The sequence below is a fragment of the Triticum aestivum genome, chromosome 4A (genome assembly GCF_018294505.1).
Source record: "Triticum aestivum cultivar Chinese Spring chromosome 4A, IWGSC CS RefSeq v2.1, whole genome shotgun sequence".
Classification (NCBI taxonomy): Eukaryota; Viridiplantae; Streptophyta; class Magnoliopsida; order Poales; family Poaceae; genus Triticum; species Triticum aestivum.
This window is the reverse complement of record NC_057803.1, coordinates 456,939,822-456,962,754: the sequence shown is the minus strand read 5'-3', so window position 1 is coordinate 456,962,754 and position 22,933 is coordinate 456,939,822. Positions and strand designations below refer to the sequence as shown.

Sequence of the window (22,933 nt, the reverse complement as noted above, 5' to 3'; positions counted from 1 at the left end):
CGGGTTCGGGAACTATGCAGACATGACCGAGACATCTCTTCGGCCAATAACCAACAGCAAGATCTGGATACCCATGTTGGCTCCCACATATTCCACGATGATCTCATCGGATGAACCACGATGTCAACGATTCAATCAATCCCGTATACGATTCCCTTTGTCTATCGATATAGCACTTGCCCGAGATTCGATTGTCGGTATACCGATACCTTGTTCAATCTCGTTACGGCAAGTCTCTTTACTCGTTCCGTAACACATCATCCCGTGACCAACCCCTTAGTCACATTGAGCTCATTACGATGATGTCTTGCCGAGTGGGCCCAAAGATACCTCTCCATCATACAGAGTGACAAATCCCAGTCTCGATTCGTGCCAACCCAACAGATACTTTCTGGGATACCCGTAGTGTACCTTTATAGCCACCCAGTTACGTTGTGATGTTTGGCACACCCAAAGTACTCCTACGGTATCTGGGAGTTTCACAATCTCATGGTCTAAGGAAAAGATACTTAACATTAGAAAAGCTTTAGCAAACGAACTAGACGATCTTGTGCTAGGCTTAGGATTGGGTCTTGTCCATCACATCATTCTCTTAATGATGTGATCCCGTTATCAATGACATCCAATGTCCATGGCCAGGAAACCATAACCATCTATTAATCAATGAGCTAGTCAACTAGAGGCTCACTAGGGACACGTTGTGGTCCATGTATTCACACACGTATTGTTGTTTCCAGATAATACAATTATAGCATGAACAATAGACAATTATCATGAACAAGGAAATATAATAATAACCATTTTATTATTGACTCTAGGGCATATTTCGAACAGTCTCCCACTTGCACTAGAGTCAATAACCTAGTTACATTGTGATGAATCGAACACCCATAGAGTTCTGGTGTTGATCATGTTTTGCACGTGGAAGAGGTTTAGTCAACGGATCTGCGACATTCAGGTTCTATGCACTTTACAAATCTCCATGTCTCCATCTTGAACATTTTCACGAATGGAGTTGAAGCGACGCTTGATATGCCTGGTCTTCTTGTGAAACCTGGGCTCCTTGGCAAGGGCAATGGCTCCAGTGTTGTCACAGAAGAGAGTCATCGGTCCCGACGCATTGGGAATAACTCCTAGGTCGGTAATGAACTCCTTCGTCCAGATTGCTTCATGTGCTGCCTTCGAGGCTGCCATGTACTCCGCTTCACATGTAGATCCCGCCACGACGCTTTGCTTGCAACTGCACCAGCTGACTGCCCCACCATTCAAAATATACACGTATCCAGTTTGTGACTTGGAGTCATCCAGATATGTGTCGAAACTAGCATCGACGTAACCCTTTATGACGAGCTCTTCGTCACCTCCATAAACAAGAAACATATCCTTAGTCCTTTTCAGGTACTTCAGGATATTCTTGACCGCTGTCCAGTGTTCCATGCCGGGATTGATTTGGTACCTTCCTACCAAACTTATGGCAAGGTTTACATCAGGTCTGGTACACAGCATGACATACATAATAGACCCTATGGTCGAGGCATAGGGGATGACACTCATCTTTTCTCTATCTTGTGCCGTGGTCGGGCATTGAGCCGTGCTCAATCTCACACCTTGCAATACAGGCAACAACCCCTTCTTGGACTGATCCATATTGAACTTCTTCAATATCTTGTCAAGGTACGTGCTTTGTGAAAGACCAATGAGGCGTCTCGATCTATCTCTATAGATCTTGATGCCTGATATGTAAGCAGCTTCTCCAAGGTCCTTCATTGAAAAACACTTATTCAAGTAGGCCTTTATGCTTTCCAAGAGTTCTATATCATTTCCCATCAATAGTATGTCATCCACATATAATATGAGAAATGCTACAGAGCTCCCACTCACTTTCTTGTAAACACAGGCTTCTCCATAAGTCTGTGTAAACCCAAACGCTTTGATCATCTCATCAAATCGAATGTTCCAACTTCGAGATGCTTGCACCAGCCCATAGATTGAGCGTTGGAGCTTGCACACCCTGTCAGCATTCTTAGGATCGACAAAACCTTCTGGCTACATCATATACAGTTCTTCCTTAAGGAAACCATTAAGGAATGCCGTTTTGACGTCCATTTGCCATATCTCATAATCATAGAATGTGGCAATTGGTAACATGATTCGGACAGACTTCAGCTTCGCTACGGGTGAGAAGGTCTCATCGTAGTCAACCCCTTGAACTTGTCGATAACCCTTAGCGACAAGCCTAGCCTTATAGATGGTTACATTACCATCCGCGTCTGTCTTCTTCTTAAAGATCCATTTATTTTCTATGGCTCGCCGATCATCGGGCAAGTCAGTCAAAGTCCATACTTCGTTTTCATACATGGATCCTATCTCGGATTTCATGGCTTCAAGCCATTTGTCAGAATCCGGGCCTGCCATCGCTTCTTCATAGTTCGAAGGTTTACCATTATCTAACAACATGATTTCCAGGACAGGGTTGCCGTACCACTCTGGTGCGGAACGTGTCCTTGTGGACCTACGAAGTTCAGTAGCAACTTGATCTAAAGTTTCATGATCATCATCATTAACTTCCTCTCTAGTCGGTGCAGGCACCACAGAAACATTTTCTTGAGCTGCGCTACTCTCCGGTTCAAGAGGCAATACTTCATCAAGTTCTACTCTCCTCCCACTTACTTCTTTCGAGAGAAACTCTTTCTCTAGAAAGGATCCATTCTTGGCAACAAAGATCTTGCCTTCGGATCTGAGGTAGAAGGAATACCCAATAGTTTCCTTAGGGTATCCTATGAAGACGCATTTTTCCGATTTGGGTTCGAGCTTTTCAGGTTGAAGTTTCTTGACATAAGCATCGCATCCCCAAACTTTCAGAAACGACAGCTTAGGTTTCTTCCCAAACCACAATTCATACGGTGTCGTCTCAACGGATTTCGACGGAGCCCTATTTAAAGTGAATGTGGCAGTCTCTATAGCATAAACCCAAAATGATAGCGGTGGATCAGTAAGAGACATCATAGATCGCACTATGTCTAATAGAGTGTGATTACGATGTTCGGACACACCATTACGCTGAGGTGTTCCAGGCGGCGTGAGTTGTGAAACAATTCCACATATCCTTAAGTGTGTGCCAAATTCGTGACTCAAATATTCCCCTCCACGATCTGATCATAAGAACTTTATTTTCCTGTCACGTTGATTCTCAACCTCACTCTGAAATTCCTTGAACTTTTCAAAGGTCTCAGACTTGTGTTTCATCAAGTAGACATACCCATATCTACTTAAGTCATCAGTGAGGGTGAGGACATAATGATAACCACCACAAGCCTCAACACTCATTGGACCGCACACATCAGTATGTATGATTTCCAATAAGTTGGTTGCTCGCTCCATTGTTCCGGAGAACGGAGTCTTGGTCATTTTGCCCATGAGGCATGGTTCACACGTGTCAAATGATTCATAATCAAGAGACCCCAAAAGTCCATCTGCATGGAGTTTCTTCATGCGTTTGACACCAATGTGACCAAGGCGGCAGTGCCACAAGTATGTGGGACTATCATTATCAACCTTACATCTTTTGGCATTCACACTATGAATATGTGTAATATCACGTTCGAGATTAAATAAAAATAAACCATTGACCAGCGGGGCATGACCATAAAACATGTCTCTCATATAAATAGAACAACCATTATTCTCATATTTAAATGAGTAGCCATCTTGCATTAAACGAGATCCAGATACAATGTTCATGCTCAAAGCTGGTACTAAATAACAATTATTGAGGTTTAAAACTAATCCCGTAGGTAAATGTAGAGGTAGTGTACCGACGGCGATCACATCGACCTTGGAACCATTCCCGACGTGCATCATCACCTCGTCCTTCGTCAGTCCCCGCTTATTCCGCAACTCCTGTTTTGAGTTACAAATATGAGCAACTGCACCGGTATCAAATACCCAGGAGCTACTACGAGCGCTGGTTAGGTACACATCAATAACATGTATATCACATATACATTTGGTATTGTCGGCCTTCTTATCCGCTAAGTACTTGGGGCAGTTCCGCTTCCAGTGACCGTTTCCCTTGCAATAAAAACACTCAGTCTCAGGCTTGGGTCCATGATTTGGCTTCTTCCCGGCAACTGGCTTACCGGGCGTGGCAACTCTCTTACCGTCCTTCTTGAAGTTCTTCTTACCCTTGCCTTTCTTGAACTTAGTGGTTTTATTCACCATCAACACTTGATGTTCCTTTTTGATCTCCACCTCCGCTGATTTCAGCATTGAATATACCTCAGGAATGGTCTTTTCCATCCCCTGCACATTGAAGTTCATCACAAAGCTCGTGTAGCTAGGTGGGAGCGACTGAAGGATTCTGTCAACGACCGCATCATCCGGGAGATTAACTCCCAGCTGAGACAAGCGGTTGTGCAATCCAGACATTTTGAGTATGTGCTCGCTGACAGAACTATTCTCCTCCATCTTACAACTGTAGAACTTGTCGGAGACTTCATATCTCTTGACCCGGGCATGAGGTTGGAAAACCATTTTCAGCTCTTGGAACATCTCATATGCTCCATGCTGCTCAAGACGCTTTTGGAGCCCCGGTTATAAGCTGTAAAGCATGCCGCACTGAACCATGGAGTAATCATCACTACGCGACTGCCAGGCGTTCATAACGTCTTGAGTTGCTGGGAAAACAGGTGCATCACCTAGCGGTGCTTCAAGGACATATACTTTCTTGGCAGTTATGAGGATAATCCTCAGATTACGGACCCAGTCCGTGTAGTTGCTACCATCGTCTTTCAGCTTGGTTTTCTCTAGGAACGCGTTGAAGTTGAGGGCAACATTAGCGTGGGCCATTTGATCTACAAGACATATTGCAAGGTTTTTAGACTATGTTCATGATAATTAAGTTCATCTAATCAAATTATTTAATGAACTCCCACTCAGATAGACATCCCTCAAGTCATCTAAGTGATACATGATCCGAGTCAACTAGGCCGTGTCCGATCATCACGTGAGACGGACTAGTCATCATCGGTGAACATCTTCATGTTGATCGTATCTTCTATACGACTCATGTTTGACCTTTCGGTCTTCCGTGTTCCGAGGCCATGTCTGTACATGCTAGGCTCGTCAAGTCAACCTAAGTGTATTGCGTGTGTAAATCTGGCTTACACCCATTGTATTTGAACATTAGAATCTATCACACCCGATCATCACGTGGTGCTTCGAAACAACGAACCTTCGCAACGGTGCACAGTTAGGGGGAACACTTTCTTGAAATTATTGCGAGGGCTCATCTTATTTAAGCTACCATTGTTCTAAGCAAATAAGATGCAAAACATGATAAACATCACATGCAATCAAATAGTGACATGATATGGCCAATGTCATTTTGCTCCTTTTGATCTCCATCTTCGGGGCGCCATGATCATCATCGTCACCGGTATGACACCATGATCTCCATCATCATGATCTCCATCATCGTGTCTTCATGAAGTTGTCTCGCCAACTATTACTTCTACTACTATGGCTAACGGTTAGCAATAAAGTAAAGTAATTACATGGCGTTTTCATTGACACGCAGGTCATACAATAAATTAAGACAACTCCTATGGCTCCTGTCGGTTGTCATGCTCATCGACATGCAAGTCGTGATTCCTATTACAAGAACATGATCAATCTTATACATCACATATATCATTCATCACATCCTTTTGGCTATATCACATCACACGTCATATGCTGCAAGAACAAGTTAGACGTCCTCTAATTGTTGTTGCAAATTTTACGTGGCTGCTATAGGTTTCTAGCAAGAACGTTTCTTACCTATGCCAAAACCACAACGTGATATGCCAATTTCTATTTATCCTTCATAAGGACCCTTTTCATCGAATCCGATCCGGCTAAAGTGGGAGAGACAGACACCCGCTAGCCACCTTATGCAACTAATGCATGTCAGTCGGTGGAACCTGTCTCACGTAAGTGTACGTGTAAGGTCGGTCCGGGCTGCTTCATCCCACGATGCCGCCGAATCCAGATAAGACTAGTAACGGCAAGTAAATTGACAAAATCGACGCCCACAACAACTTGTGTTCTACTCGTGCATAGAAACTACACATAGACCTAGCTCATGATGCCACTGTTGGGGATCATTGCAGAAATTATAAAATTTCTACGCATCACCAAGATCAATCTATGGAGCTTACTAGCAACGAGAGGGGAGTGCATCTTCATACCTTTGAAGATCACGATGCGGAAGCGTTGCAAGAACGCGGTCGGTGGAGTCGTACACTAAGCGATTCAGATCGCGGCCGAATCCGATCTAAGCACCGAACAATGGTGCCTCCGCGTTCAACACACGTGCAGCCGGGTGATGTCTCCCACGCCTTGATCCAGCAAGGAGAGAGGGAGAGGTTGGGGAAGACTCCGTCCAGCAGCAGCACGACGACGTGGTGGTGGTGGAGGAGCATGGCACTCCAACAGGGCTTCGCCAAGCACTGCGAGAGACGAGGAGGGAGAGGGGTAGGGCTGCGCCAAGAGAGAGGGAGACTCATGTCCCTGGCAGCCCCAAAAACCCCACTATATATAGGGGAAGGGGAGGAGGTGTCGACCCCCTAGATCCATCTAGAGGGGGGCGGCGGCCCCTCGGGGGGGGGAGGGCAGCGACCCCCTTAGGGTTTCCAACTGGGGGGGGGGGGGCGTCCGCCCCCGGGGGGCAGCGCCCCCTAGGGTTTCCAACCCTAGGTGCCTTGGGCCCTTGGGGGGAGCACCAGCCCACTAAGGGGTTGGTTCCCACCCAACTACAGCCCATTAGGTCCTTCAGGGTAGGTGGACCCTCCCGGTGGACCCCCGGAACCCCTTCGGTGGTCCCGGTACAATACCGATAAACCCCGAAACCTTTCCGGTGACTGAAACTGGACTTCCCATATATAAATCTTCACCTCCGGACCATTCCGGAACTCCTCGTGACGTCCGGGATCTCATCCGGGACTCCGAACAACATTCGGCAACCATGGACATCTATTCCTTATAACCCTAGCGTCATCGAACCTCAAGTGTGTAGACCCTACGGGTTCGGGAACTATGCAGACATGACCGAGACATCTCTCCGGCCAATAACCAACAGCGGGATCTGCATACCCATGTTGGCTCCCACATGTTCCACGATGATCTCATCGGATGAACCACGATGTCAAGGATTCAATCAATCCCGTATACGATTCCCTCTGTCTATCGATATAGCACTTGCCCGAGATTCGATCGTCGGTATACCGATACCTTGTTCAATCTCGTTACGGCAAGTCTCTTTACTTGTTCCGTAACACATCATCCCATGACCAACCCCTTAGTCACATTGAGCTCATTACGATGATGTCTTACCGAGTGGGCTCAGAGATACCTCTCCGTCATACGGAGTAACAAATCCCAGTCTCGATTCGTGCCAACCCAACAGATACTTACAGGGATACCCGTAGTGTAACTTTATAGCCACCCGGTTACGTTGTGACGTTTGGCACACCCAAAGTACTCCTACGGTATCCGGGAGTTTCACAATCTCATGGTCTAAGGAAAAGATACGTGACATTAGAAAAGCTTTAGCAGACGGACTACACAATCTTGTGCTAGGCTTAGGATTGGGTCTTGTCCATCACATCATTCTCCTAATGATGTGATCCCATTATCAATGGCATCCTATGTCCATGGTCAGGAAACCGTAACCATCTATTGATCAACGAGCTAGTCAACTAGAGGCTCACTAGGGACACGTTGTGGTCTATGTATTCACACATGTATTACTGTTTTTGGATAATACAATTATAGCATGAACAATAGACAATTATCATGAATAAGGAAATATAATAATGACCATTTATTATTGCCTCTAGGGCATATTTCCAACAATCACTGCATCGCTCGGGCTCAGCCACCCACCGTATTCCAGGAAATCCCCGAAAATTTCTTCGCCCTCACTTCTACCATGATTTTTTTACGTCATGGACGGCCAAAAGAATGCCATGCAGGTGCGCCCCCGACCCGCCCAGGATGAAAAGTCATTTTTTGTCACAAAAGTAGGAGCCCACCACATCCATGATGATACATGTTTTTGTCACAATTATGAATTATCATCATGAAAGTGTCACATCCATGGCAAAAAAAGTTCTCGTTCGGGTTATAATGTCACGAATGTGTCTTCTTTTTATTATGGGACTCCTGTAATCCTAGGCCTTCGGTATTCTTATAAGTCGAGGCTGGGCTGGTTGATAGAACACAATCTAGACATCTCAGATCATACATCTAGAGACAATAATCTCAAAGTAGACCATCTGTACTTTGTACTCCATCCCAAAGCAATAAAACAGAAGCATATGTAGGGTTTTATCTCTTCAAAGAGCTCAGACATGTGTAAAAACTCGTGTCCTCGTTAGTCATTACCATCATCTCTAGACTCTTAGTTTGGGCCCCCCTACATGAGATGTATCGAATTTAGCTCCGTCAGGTTGCCTCTCAACAAACACTTTTCTTTAATGCCTTTTAGCTAGGCTTAGGATTTCAATGGTTTTCACATGAAAATAGGAATTTAAGAATAAAAGAGAGCATCAAAAGGCATATATCAAGCTTAACCCACTTCCTATGCATGGGCATCTTATAAGTCAACAAATTATTAGAGGAAGCAATCCCTAGCATAGGCAAGAGAGAATAATGCAACTTTAAAGCTTTCAACACAAAGAGAGGTAATTTAATAGCATGAATTTACATAACCTAGGATATTTTCCTCTCTCATAATAATTACATGTGGGATCATGATCAAACTCAATAATATGGCTATCACCTAGGATACTTTCCTCATGATCCATATGCACATAGATTGTATTATCCTCCAAAATTGTGGGATCAACCTTAGCTAAAGTCACTACCTCTCCAAAACCACCTTTATCAATAATTTCATAAAATTGAACACTCTCTAAACATGTTGGATTCTTTCTACAAGTCATGACCTCTTCAAACCCACTTTCAGTAGTATCATAATTACTGCGATCAAATATAGGCTCATCATTGGTACCAAATAAATTTTCAATGTCACAAGAACTTTCATAATTATCTCCCCAATCATGATCATCATAATGACTAGTAGGCATAACAAAATCATCCCCAATAGTGCCTACTAACATATCATCACCATTAAGAATAATACTTTCATCAAGTGTGTAATTATTTGTATAGTAAACTTTAAGGTAGTTTCCTCCATAAGATTCTTAGCTACCAACTTATCATTTTCATACTTGAATTATGAATTTCACCATGTTTATTCAAATCATATTTAGCATTTGATGAGCATAGCCAACTAACCTATTCTTTATTTACAGGCCCAAAGTATGTAGTACCTTTGAGAAGATCAGAAATTTCCATCTAGCACGATAAAGAAAAGGTAACTAAGCAAAATAGATAACAAGGAAGTAAAGTAATGGAGTGTAGGACCTGTGATTGTGATGACAGCTCCCCGGTAATGGCTCCAGAAAAAAGCTTGGCCTTACTAGGAGGTTGACAATAGCTTTCTTCGCTAGTATTACCTTAACTCCCCGACAATGGCGTAAAAAAGGCTTGCTTCCTCTCTACTAGGAAGTTGTTGGGCCTCCAAGTGCAAGTGGGTGTAGCAAGCAACAATTTCCCTTAAGTGACCTCAAGGTTTATTGAACTAACAAGAGCTAGGCAATTACAACCAATTATCAATATCGTTTTTTCTACACGTGATCTGATGGCCAAATTCACCGAGTGCGTGGGATAGACAAACGTGGTTCAGTTTTTTGGCCTAAATTTAAAGGCTGATGCCGGATTACATAGGCATCTAAAGGCTTGGAACGACTTATGACCCAACGACTAAAATGTTGGTGATGGTGTTCAATTTTAATTGTCCTATATATATTGTGAAATGCTTTATGATCCATCGTTAATATTTTTTAATTTTTTTTTGACAATAAATATTTCTTAAGTTGTTACCATTCACCGTTGGCTGAAGAACTCTCTCAACATTATTAGGTAACTAAATAAAGTTACTTCCATGTGAAGAACTTATCATCATTTCTCCGCAATAAATGAAAAAGAAAAGAGAACTTATCATCATCAATCAAAAAAGAATCCCCTAAAAAGATCAATAAAAAAAGAAAAGAAAGATACTTCACCATGACGAACTTTATTATCCGAAAGATACTTCGCCATGAAGAAGTCTATCAGTAGGTGCGTTGTGACTTAAATGGCGTTCGCAGTTATTCGAGAGATGGCGGAGGACTAATCGGGGAAACACCTCCAACGCACACCCTCCACCTCCACGACTAATTAAAATTCCCAAACACTGCATCGTCTCTCCCCCGTTGGTTCCAACCCCCTCCTTCCCTCCCTCTTCAGATCCGATCTCTCCAACACCACGGGCACACACCACCAGCCCTCCCCCGCCGTCTCGCTCCAGGGAGCTCTCGCCACCGCCGCCTGCCGCCATGGCGGCGGCCAACGCCCCCATCGCCATGCGTGAGGCGCTCACGGTAACTACAGCACCATCGCATATACCCGTCCATCATTCTTCTCTCTCTCTCTCTCTCGGAAGTCAGATCAGATCTCTGAGGAGGGACTAGCTAGGCCTTGCGACTTACTGATTGGTATGGCCGCCATGGCGGTGGCTTTGTTGCTGGTTGCAGCTGACGAGCCTGGGGATCGCGCCACAGTTCGTCACCTTCACCCATGTCACCATGGAGTCGGACAGGTACATCTGCGTCAGGGAGACCTCGCCGCAGAACAGCGTCGTTATCATCGACATGGCCATGCCCAGCCAGCCCCTCCGCAGGCCTATCACCGCCGATTCCGCGCTCATGAACCCCAACACCAGGATCCTCGCGCTCAAAGGTATGTGCCTCACTAGATCTCTATACGAGCTCTACGGGATCTCATTCTCATGACCGCCCGTGCTACAACTGCTGCCATCCTAGTCCAGTCACCGCGTCCTGGGATCTGGAATAGTTGGGCGACGATTTCAGCTTCCATCTCAGCTCAGTACACATATCTTGGGAGGGGGGCTACGGATTTGCTTAACTGAGATCAAGTTTTAGCTTGGCATCTGGTAGTTTTGCGTCTCAGTTGCATTTTGTGTGTGTTTTAGTAACACATTTACTGTTCGGATGATCTTGGGAAGTTGTGAGCCTAAATGTTGATATTGATACTTGCATTCTGCTAGTATGCAGAGCACACAATAATAGGTTGGTCATCTATTATGTGAAATTCAATGATAAATCTCGATGATTAGATGCGTTTTATAATAGTACAGCACATCCTCTAATGAAAGATCACACACCCAAAGTTTATTTAGATTAAAAGTGAATGATATATGCTTATCAGTTCTCTAATGAGATCTTAGTTTACATGTGCCTGCAAGTGATTAGGATTCGAAGAATGTATCTATTATGTTGATAATGTTACCATGGCCAAAACATTGAATCCCTTCGATTGAGCATAGTTTGGTCCCTAGGATGGGGGCCTATTAGAGTTAATATCTAATTGTGAGTATTTTTTTTGCCGATGTTCTCATTGAATTGATGCCTTCTCCACAAATTGGCTCTACGGTAGTTGCTTACTATCTATTTTTATTAAAGAAATGCCCCCTTGTTGTGATGGGGTGGAGCTTTGAATATAAAACTGAAGTCATTTGTTCTGGACCGTACACTAATCTACCCATTTGATGTGATAAATGATTATGGTGTTTTTCTGTGTAACATGCTTCCTTGACATCTCAAATGCAAGCAAAGTGATAGTGGCAAGAAACTGTTCTCTCATAATCAGTCTTACTTTAGTTGGTTAAGTTGGAATGACTGCTTTATACATCGACAGCATAGTGTATTGCTGCTATATGTTTGATGGGGAAATAATCTATAAGAACTGCATATTTCAGAGTCAGCCTTTACCATCTGTTCACCTCAATCTGAATATGACGGAGTTTACAAATAGCAGTAACAAGTTTTCGCAAAATTTTGCAGCCCAAATAGCTGGAACGACGCAGGATCACCTGCAGATCTTCAATATTGAAGCTAAAACAAAAGTAAAGTCGCACCAGATGCCTGAGCAGGTGAAGTTTCGAAGTCTTCTCTAGTTATCTAGTATATTTGGTAATTTTATTTAATTGATTATGTGCAATCTTACTTGACATATTATCTGACATGTCTTCTTGTCTACAATCACAGGTTGTGTTCTGGAAATGGATCACCCCCAAGTTGTTGGGCTTGGTAACACAGACATCTGTTTATCACTGGTCAATTGAAGGTACTCATCTGACAAATCACAGCTGTTCTCTGCTGAAGCACCATTTCTAGCTTTGCATGATTTCACTGTTATGTATAGGAACTAAGATAATTATTGCTTGCTGATGTTGGAATGCAGGAGATTCTGAACCCACCAAGATGTTTGATAGGACAGCTAATCTGGCCAATAATCAGATCATTAACTACCGTTGTGACCCGGCAGAGAAGTGGCTTGTGCTTATTGGAATTGCACCTGGTGCTCCTGAGGTATGCTCGCAAAGATCATTCTTAATTAGCATCATCATAACCTGATGCACTGTTGTTCTGTAATTGAATGTGATATGATGATCAAAATTCTGTTGTGTCCCTTCCTGCTATGGTCTGTTCTGTCCCTCTGGTTGTTTGACTATTCTTGGTGTTAAATGCTACTCCCTCTGTCCGAAAATACTTGTCATCAAAATGGATAAAAAGGGATGTATCTAGAACTAAAGAGGGAGTATAATTACGATTTCACAAATTTCCAAGTATCTAGTCTGCTATGTTGAGCTACAGGTGCAGCTGATGTATGCACTGAGTAAATGGTACTTTGTTATGCATGCTTCTTATATTCATGGGCTTTCTACTTCACCTAGCAGAGGCCGCAGTTGGTGAAGGGAAATATGCAACTTTTCTCTGTTGATCAGCAGCGTAGCCAGGCACTTGAAGCCCATGCAGCATCTTTTGCAACTTTTAAGGTATTAATCAATTAGTTTGTGGAGGTTATAATTATTAGTTCACTTCTAGTATTTGTCAACGGTGCTTTACTTCTCCTGTCCAGGTTCCTGGCAACGAGAATCCATCAACACTCATCTGTTTTGCCTCGAAGGCAACTAATGCTGGACAGATTACTTCTAAGTTACATGTTATTGAACTGGGGGCTCAGCCAGGTTTGCATAAAGAACCGCCATGTTCTATTTTTGATTATCATTATTTCTGCATTCCAGTCTTGTAAATGTGGCAGTATGTCATCTATCCACCGATGTTTTTCCTTACAGGCTACCCTTTCCAAGTGATTTTTTTTTCTGTTAGTCATTCTCTTTTTTTACCTTTCCAAATCATTTATTGCAGGGAAACCTGGTTTTTCCAAGAAGCAAGCCGATCTCTTCTTCCCACCAGATTTTCAGGATGATTTTCCTGTAGCCATGCAGGTGTATATCTTTTAGGTCCCACATGTAGTATACCCTGTTAGATATCACATATATCTAACTCGTTTTATCTTCTTTATTACAGATCTCTCAAAAGTATGGACTTGTCTATGTAATTACGAAGCTTGGCCTTTTGTTTGTGTATGACTTGGAAACTGCCGCAGCAGTTTATAGAAATAGAATCAGTCCAGATCCTATATTCTTGACAGCAGAGTCTTCTACAACCGGTGGATTTTATGCCATCAACAGAAGAGGACAGGTCTTACATGCCACAGTTAATGATGCGACTGTTGTGCCTTTTGTCAGTGGCCAAGTATGATTCTGGCATTTCATAAATTCTTCTGCTGATGCATACTTTAGATATTCCTTTTAAATTTCTAATACATTTTGGTTCATGCAGTTAAATAACCTTGAGCTAGCTGTGAATCTTGCCAAAAGAGCTAACCTTCCTGGGGCGGAGAACTTGGTAAGCTCCATAACTACTATGCTTTTTTGAATGATGTTTACATTTGCATAATTTGCTTGATTGTTGCCCATGCTTCTATTTTTGCATGTCTTTGTACGAGTTGAATCAGTATTTCCTTGCTAGATCATTTAACTATGTGCTAGTATCATTATGTTCCATAAGAGCGCGTGCCGACATGCTTATGCAATTTTCTCAATATGCACCTATGTTCCTGCCTAATAAGCACTTCTGAATGTCACATCATTTTTTGCTTGTATATCTTGTTCCAGTAACCATTTTCTGTAAGTGGAACGTTTATGCAGTTCTGAATGAGCACTTCTGAATGTACTAATAACTTCTAAATGTGCTTGTGCTGTGAGTATTTTAGTGGCTCACAAACACCACATGTTCCGTTTCGCTTGCAGTCATGTTAATGTTAATTCTTCATATTGGATTTAAAATTCAAGGAATATTTCATTCTTACACTTGCCTATCTCATTTGACGTGTAGAGGGACTAACCACTACTTTTTGTTATTCTGAATTGCAGGTTGTGCAAAGATTTCAGGAACTGTTTTCGCAAACAAAATACAAGGAAGCGGCGGAGCTCGCTGCAGAATCCCCTCAGGGTCTTCTGCGAACCCCTGAGACTGTTGCAAAATTTCAGGTGCCTTCCTGTTCTTGTTGCCCATGAGCTGTTAATGTGAATTCACCGCCTTTTCACAGCTCATTTCCTACATTTATACTTTCTCAATGAGCCAGGCATTCTTCATAGCCCCAACTGTCAGAATTACAAAGTGTGCTTGATATCTGACCCTAGAGATCATCCTGCTCTTACGAAATTTCCAGCGAAGAGACTGCTGTGCTAAAATGCTTAGGGCTGTTTTTTTTCTTTAATTTAAGCCAATGGGTTCTGCTTACCACATGATAGAAATGTTTCATAGTTAACTGTTCCTCGCTGGAAAGTGTAGGTTATGCTTGTCTGACATGTGATTTGTGTTCATCAAATGCAGAGTGTTCCTGTTCAAGCTGGGCAAACGCCTCCACTGTTGCAGTACTTTGGCACATTGCTAACTCGAGGGAAGCTCAATGCTTACGAGTCCCTTGAGTTATCTCGACTTGTTGTCAATCAGAACAAAAAGAACCTTCTGGAAAATTGGTTGGCAGAAGATAAGTTGGAATGCAGTGAAGAGCTAGGAGATCTTGTTAAGGTAACATGGGTGCTCTGCTGTGTTTGTTGATTGCACAAATCTCATCGTGCGTCAGTAAATTTCATTCGCTGCCTGTGTCTGGATTGTTTACTAATCCAATCGGTACTTTGGTGTAGACGGTAGACAATGACCTTGCATTGAAAATATACATAAAGGCTAGGGCAACACCTAAAGTCGTTGCTGCTTTTGCCGAAAGGAGGGAGTTTGACAAGATCCTTATATATTCAAAGCAGGTATATTGCGTTGGTACTGCTGAATTCTTGTTTTTGGTAGGTAGTAGCCAGTTCAGCTTGAACATTGACTGTGCTGTCTAATTATCTCTTCCAGGTTGGGTACACTCCCGATTACCTTTTCCTCCTCCAGACCATCCTACGTACAGATCCACAGGTAATAAGATTGTTTAAGGCCTTTAAAGACAAACTGGGTTGTGGTGAAACATTTGGTACCTGGTTGTGGGGTTTATTCTTTATATGACTTTGCCTAACTGTGTATATCCTATATATTCTTTACCAGGGAGCTGTAAATTTCGCTCTCATGATGTCACAAATGGAGGGTGGTTGTCCATTAGATTATAATACCATAACCGATCTCTTCCTTCAGGTAGGTTTATATTTTTTTTCCTTTTTACTACGAAATTTGGTTGTACATCCTGCCTTATGCGTCTTTTGTTAACAGAGAAATATGATACGGGAGGCAACAGCTTTTCTGCTGGATGTTCTGAAACCAAACTTGGAAGAACATGCTTTTCTGCAAACCAAGGTCAGCATTTAGTTTTTATTTAATTGTGAATCTTTACAATATAGACCTCCCTGTTACTCAGTAGTAGCTTCTGTTTGAATTTATTTTAGGTTTTGGAGATCAACTTGGTGACTTACCCTAATGTTGCTGATGCCATCCTTGCTAACGGTATGTTCAGTCATTACGACCGCCCACGCATTGCTCAACTGTGTGAAAAGGCTGGTTTGTACTTGCGAGCCCTCCAGGTCCGTATCTTTGCATGGTTTTGGTTGTGATCTATCCTCATTGTCTTGCAGTTTAACAAGTCTTGTATTGTGATACAGCACTATGCAGAGTTGCCTGATATCAAACGTGTCATTGTAAATACCCACGCCATTGAACCACAGGTTTGTTTTCTTCAGTTATGTTTGACTGTCTATTTATTATTACCTGGCCTTTTAACAACTTCCTTTCATAGGCACTCGTTGAGTTCTTTGGAACCCTTTCAAAAGAATGGGCACTAGAGTGCATGAAAGACCTTCTACTGGTCAATCTGAGAGGAAACCTTCAAATAGTTGTGCAGGTAATCTTTCTGTGTTCCTTTACCTTTCGTTCTTGTGGTTTTGTTCTTCTTTCTTATCGATTCTAATCATCTCCAATCCTGTAACAAATCTGAAGGCCGCCAAAGAATACTCTGAGCAGCTAGGTGTTGATGGTTGCATAAAACTATTTGAGCAATTTAAATCTTATGAGGGCCTGTACTTTTTCTTGGGATCCTATTTGAGCTCCAGGTATTTAGCCCAGTTGATGATATCTTTCAACCACCATTGTTTTCTTAATGTAGCACACTTAAACATCATATTTCTTTACATCCAACAGTGAGGATCCAGATATCCACTTCAAGTACATAGAATCAGCTGCAAGGACTGGACAAATCAAAGAAGTTGAGCGTGTAACCAGAGAGTCTAATTTCTATGATGCTGAGAAGACAAAGAACTTTCTGATGGAAGCAAAACTACCTGATGCCCGCCCACTGATTAATGTTTGTGACCGCTTTGGTTTTGTTCCAGATCTGACTCACTATCTGTACACAAATAACATGCTCAGGTATATTGAAGGCTATGTACAGAAGGTATGTAACTCTTCAAACTTAGTTTATCTTAGTACTTCTTCTGATATACTCATTATATTAATGTCTGTTTCCCTTTATCTGGTTTGTAGGTTAACCCTGGGAATGCTCCATTGGTAGTGGGGCAGCTACTTGATGATGAGTGCCCTGAAGATTTCATTAAGGGTTTGATTCTATCTGTCCGCTCTCTCCTTCCCGTTGAACCACTAGTTGACGAGTGCGAGAAGAGGTTTCATTCTAATCATTGTCTCTGTACACTTTGCACATGCCTGCCTTTTTAGCTGGTCTCATTTCTTTGATCTTTTAATCAGGAACCGCTTACGTCTGCTTACACAATTCTTGGAGCACTTAGTGAGCGAGGGTAGCCAAGATGTGCATGTCCATAATGCTCTTGGGAAAATTATCATCGATAGCAACAACAACCCAGAGCATTTCCTTACTACCAATCCATTTTATGACTCTCGTGTGGTTGGTAAATACTGTGAAAAGCGGGATCCTACACTTGCTGTTGTTGCTTACAGGCGTGGACAATGTGATGATGAACTTATTAGCGTTACTAACAAAAACTCACTTTTCAAGCTGCAAGCTAGGTATGTTTATGGTTTATTGTCCTTTTGATGCCATGTAAATATGTTATTTTTCTGAATCATTATATCTGTTGCGTCATTGCTTACACGTTCAGTCCAATGTTTTGAGTTGTCAGGTATGTGGTTGAAAGAATGGATGGTGATCTTTGGGATAAAGTTCTACTGCCTGAAAATGAATACAGAAGGCAGTTCATTGACCAAGTTGTTTCTACCGCACTGCCTGAAAGCAAGAGCCCTGAGCAAGTTTCTGCTGCTGTTAAGGCTTTCATGGAAGCTGACCTCCCGCATGAGCTGATTGAACTTCTTGAAAAGATTGTCCTCCAGAATTCTGCATTCAGTGGAAACTTTAATCTTCAGAACCTGCTCATCTTGACAGCCATTAAGGCAGACCCATCCAGGGTCATGGACTATGTTAACAGACTGGACAACTTTGATGGCCCTGCTGTCGGAGAAGTAGCTGTCGAGGCACAACTGTATGAGGAGGCTTTTGCCATATTTAAGAAGTTCAACTTAAATGTTCAGGCCGTCGATGTTCTGTTAGATAACATCCGAAGCATAGAAAGAGCTGAAGAGTTTGCATTCCGTGTTGAAGAAGATGCTGTTTGGAGCCAGGTTGCCAAGGCCCAGTTGCGTGAAGGTCTAGTCAGTGAAGCAATTGAGTCATTCATCCGTGCAGATGACGCAACACATTTCCTTGATGTCATCCGTGCTGCTGAGGAAGCTGATGTATACCATGATCTTGTCAAGTACTTGCTGATGGTAAGGCAAAAGGCAAGGGAGCCCAAAGTCGATGGAGAGCTCATCTTTGCATATGCGAAGATTGATAGGCTTAGCGACATTGAAGAGTTTATTCTTATGCCAAATGTTGCTAATCTCCAAAATGTTGGTGACCGGCTTTACGATGAAGAACTTTATGAAGCTGCAAAGATCATCTATGCCTTCATCTCTAACTGGGCTAAGTTGGCTGTCACCTTGGTCAAGCTGAAGCAGTTCCAAGGAGCTGTAGATGCTGCTCGCAAGGCTAACAGCGCTAAAACATGGAAGGAGGTCTGCTTTGCCTGTGTTGATGCTGAGGAGTTCCGTCTAGCGCAAATATGCGGTCTCAATATCATCATTCAGGTATATATAAGCTAGAAAATTTCTGCGAAGCAACAAAATTATGCTTCAACACATGTTTCTAGTTCTATAAAAAAATCTTCAGAGTCCTGAGGCACTTTTATATAGTTCTTTCTGATATGCCTTGTTTTGTTTAGGTTGATGACTTGGAAGAAGTGAGTGAATACTATCAGAACAGAGGATGCTTCAATGAACTTATTTCTCTCATGGAGAGTGGTCTTGGACTTGAGCGTGCGCACATGGGCATCTTTACAGAACTTGGAGTCCTTTATGCTAGATACCGCCCTGAGAAGCTCATGGAACACATCAAGCTTTTCTCCACCCGGCTGAATATTCCTAAGCTTATCCGTGCTTGTGATGAACAACAACACTGGAAAGAGCTTACGTACCTATACATCCAATATGATGAATTTGACAATGCTGCTACCACTATTATGAACCATTCTCCAGATGCATGGGATCATATGCAATTTAAGGATGTTGCCGTTAAGGTTGCAAATGTTGAGATATATTACAAGGCTGTGCACTTCTATTTGCAAGAACACCCTGATCTCATCAATGATCTTCTCAATGTGCTTGCGCTTCGCTTGGATCACACAAGAGTTGTAGACATAATGCGCAAGGTTTGCCTCAAAATGAATATTTAATGTCGTATATGGGATGATTATGGGAAGGGTCTCTACTGGTGTGTCTGTTTTATGTTCTAATCTAGAAGTCTGAACTATTTTTATTCCATTTATAGGCTGGTCAGTTGCATCTTGTGAAACCATACATGGTTGCTGTTCAGAGCAACAATGTCTCTGCTGTCAATGAAGCATTGAATGAGCTTTATGTTGAGGAGGAGGACTATGAGAGGCTCCGTGAGTCGGTTGACATGCATGATAACTTTGATCAGATAGGTCTTGCCCAGAAGGTACAGTAAATAAATAGACGAATATGTAATGCTTGTTAATGGCGTTATTGTTTTTATAATCAGTTTCTTAACTCTTGATCAGCTTGAGAAACATGAATTGCTTGAGATGAGGAGGATTGCTGCTTACATTTACAAGAAAGCTGGCAGATGGAAGCAATCTATTGCCCTATCGAAAAAAGACAACATGTACAAGGATTGCATGGAAACATGCTCACAGTCTGGTGACCGTGAGCTGTCGGAGGATTTACTTGTCTATTTCATCGAGCAGGTTAGTGAAAAAAAGCATTTTATGAGTGCGCAAACTGTGCTAATATTATTGCCTTCTTAGATAATTGCAGCAGATATTTTCTTTCGTGCTGGTTTTAGTGCTGTGATCACCTTTCTAAGATTCCCAATTCTGAGTGTTGCATCCTGTGCATATCAACTAGCTAAGAGTAGATAAATCCAAGAAACATGCAAATTAAGAACTAATCTGGTAGACCAGTGTTGTCTGTGCAGTATTGCATTTCTAATCAGTAAGCATCTCTGACTATTGCAGGGAAAGAAAGAATGTTTTGCTTCTTGCCTCTTCATTTGTTACGACTTGATTCGTGCGGATGTTGCTCTCGAGCTTGCATGGACAAACAACATGCTGGACTTTGCTTTCCCCTACCTATTACAGGTATATTAAGTCTGTTTGCATGTTTGGAAATGTTCAGTTTTGTTATAATAGCATTCTTGCTATGTATGCAGTTCATCCGTGAGTACACAAGCAAGGTAGATGACCTGGTGAAGGACAGGATTGAATCGCAGAAAGAAGAAAAAGCCAAAGAGCAGGAAGAGAAGGACGTTGTTGCTCAGCAGGTAATATAAAGCGCTCTTCTTTTTGTTCAGTGTCCTGTTATTTGTTCTTAAGCAGTTAGCATGACAAGTTGTGTTTTGTTATACAGAACATGTACGCTCAATTGCTCCCTCTCGCCTTGCCTGCTCCGCCTGGTATGGGGGGTCCACCTCCTATGGGCGGCATGGGTATGCCTCCTATGGGCGGGATGGGTATGCCTCCGATGGGTGGGATGGGTATGCCTCCGATGGGTCCTGGTCCGATGCCGGCATATGGGATGCCTCCAATGGGAAACTACTGAGTTGGCTTTTGAAGAACATAGATGATGTCGATTGTTTCAGTCTTTTTTTACAGAGGGAGCATGAGGATCCCAAAGGTATCTTTCAAGTTGTAGATTGATTTGGGCTATTGGTTGTTTCAGTTAATATTCTTTTGGTACCAGGGCAATTTTGGCGAGCAATATTTCTAGCCGAGGTAGAGTAAATTTACTGGTTGCTATATATTATGATCGGGTAGGATGAGGATGAGATTAGGTTCCAGCTGAAGAATGAGAGGTGGAAGACTGGTACCATTTGTATAGCTTGTGTGATAAAAAGACTAAGACATTTTGGGTGTACACTCCTCCGTGTTGGTGTTGCCACCCGTGAACATAAACACTGCCTGTATGTTATATGTTACACTTTGTGTTCAGAGGTTTGGGTTTTGTACCTGGAAGAATGCTTTTGTTGAACGACACGGTGTATTTGTATCTGTATTTTGGTAGTGGTCAGCAGTTCTCCTGAGCAAACTTGGATCTTTTGCTCCATTTGGACGTTGGATGAAAATTATTTGACGGTGGCGATGATGTCTCGTCTTTACTGTACTTGTAACCAGCCGTAGTAAGCTTAAACTGGACAAAGATGATACGCGAAGAGCTTGGAAGTTCTTTTTTTGGGGAGAGAATGTCAGCTTATTGATCACAGAAAGTATACATTTAGAATGTATCAAGAGCGTTCTTCCTTTGGTTAACTATTCCTACTGTACTCGGGTCGAAAGCTGATAACGCTTTGTATTACTTCCGGGCTGGCCAAGCCGACCGAACGGAGAAAACACCCTATCATCATAATAATAATCAGTCAAAGGCAATTCAATATCCAAATCATCATAATAAGAATAGGGCCTCGATCAGAGTTTCATTCTTCTGAAGGTGAGAAAAAAGATCGTTACACATGATAAAAGTGATTAGAATAAGCACACAACTGCACTAAGTATGATCCGTGACAAACCATCAACATGACTAAAGAGACTAGACGAGACCAGCCAAAACTTTGATATCGGAGATTACCGTTCCAATGCTTGAGCGATCCGCTATTTGAGAATGAATCCTTTGAATGATGGAAAGACAATCTGAAGCAAAGATGGTACCCACAAAATGTCGACGGAGCGCTGGTGCTTCAGCTAATTCCGGTGTGGTGACCTCCTCAATATTGACCATGACTATGTCAACTGGCGGCGGTACCCATTGAGACATCGACAGGTTTGAAACAATTCTGCACAATCAATTCCAAATACGCTCGTCGTCCCATCGACACGGCAAAACAACGTCTGGCGGCGCGTAGGATGCGCAACTGCCTGCGTCCGTGTCTGGTTGCGCCGCCCCCGTGTCTGGTTGCGCCGCCTGTACGTTGCGAGCGACGACTTAAGCTTTGGTGGCCTTGTAGAGTCTGCTGCTCGGCGACAAAAGTTGGGGTTCGCCGCGACCATGGCCGTCACGGTCTCCTTGCTCGCGCGCTCGGACCAGTCGGCAAACCGACCCATGTTGGATTGCAAAACATGTCCAGACCATTTGATCTAAATGGTTTGAGGGCCGGCGTTAGAACCAACAGATCTGGAGACACAAACTCTCGATCACTTTGTAAGCATCAAATCAAAGGTCATCAAGCAGAAATACACTAAAGAAACTTTATTTAAACCCGCAATCACCGCAACCACCTTATCAGTATCGTCGGACGGAAAAGAGGAGGGAGACGGAGGCAACGGTGCTTAGGAAAGCTCATGGCGGCGGCTCTGGTTGAGAATCCTTGGGGTGATTCGAATTGTTTTTTCAGAGGTATAGCTAGACTTTATTGATCATAGACCACATGAAGTGGTATAAAAAATGATTATGGGATGGATCAGCCAAAGGTGTCGTCCCTGATCAATACGAATTGTTTTCTTGACCCTGTGGTGGTGTGGGTCCATTTACATTGACCGAACTTAACCTGGCCCATTCCATTTATTTTAACATGTGAAAGGTAAGAAGTTGCAATCGAGAAGGGCTGCCACAAGTCGAGTAACTTATATGGAGTCAGTCAATGAAGGTGATGAATGACTGACTATGATCGATAGAGCCTGGAACTAGTCGGGACACGTAACAAAACTAGATACAGTGCAGGGGACATTGCATTCACATACCATGGGGGAATCAAAATAATAATCACATTTTACCTACATGTAAGTTGCCTAATTTTAAATTTAGGTAAGTCGATTTTCTATTGTTGATTCTTTTGTTCAGATTTATGT

General features: G+C 42.7%; 1 protein-coding gene across 1 annotated transcript; it reads left to right on the top strand.

Moving 5' to 3' along the window:
* The first annotated feature begins 10,267 nt into the window (after window positions 1–10,267).
* LOC123086338 (clathrin heavy chain 1) lies at window positions 10,268–21,122 on the top strand. The gene is made up of 30 exons (XM_044508091.1): window positions 10,268–10,529; window positions 10,683–10,887; window positions 12,012–12,100; window positions 12,216–12,294; window positions 12,412–12,539; window positions 12,908–13,006; window positions 13,090–13,198; window positions 13,380–13,459; window positions 13,542–13,769; window positions 13,857–13,922; window positions 14,450–14,566; window positions 14,913–15,110; window positions 15,227–15,343; window positions 15,438–15,497; window positions 15,624–15,710; window positions 15,786–15,869; window positions 15,959–16,093; window positions 16,172–16,234; window positions 16,306–16,410; window positions 16,506–16,618; window positions 16,707–16,959; window positions 17,049–17,185; window positions 17,268–17,546; window positions 17,660–18,662; window positions 18,797–19,282; window positions 19,402–19,572; window positions 19,655–19,840; window positions 20,111–20,233; window positions 20,305–20,415; window positions 20,502–21,122. The coding sequence occupies exons 1-30, from the start codon at window positions 10,485–10,487 to the stop codon at window positions 20,691–20,693; spliced, it is 5,148 nt and encodes a 1,715-aa protein (XP_044364026.1). The 5' UTR covers window positions 10,268–10,484; the 3' UTR covers window positions 20,694–21,122.
* The last annotated feature ends 1,811 nt before the right edge of the window (window positions 21,123–22,933 follow it).

What these genes read in the sequence shown, in the direction of transcription:
- LOC123086338 (XM_044508091.1), top strand. Translation starts at nt 10,485, where the DNA reads ATGGCGGCGGCCAACGCCCCCATCGCCATGCGTGAGGCGCTCACG. An exon ending in CCATGCGTGAGGCGCTCACG is followed by an intron (nt 10,530 to 10,682) that starts GTAACTACAGCA and finishes TGCTGGTTGCAG; the next exon opens with CTGACGAGCCTGGGGATCGC. An exon ending in ATTTTCCTGTAGCCATGCAG is followed by an intron (nt 13,460 to 13,541) that starts GTGTATATCTTT and finishes TCTTTATTACAG; the next exon opens with ATCTCTCAAAAGTATGGACT.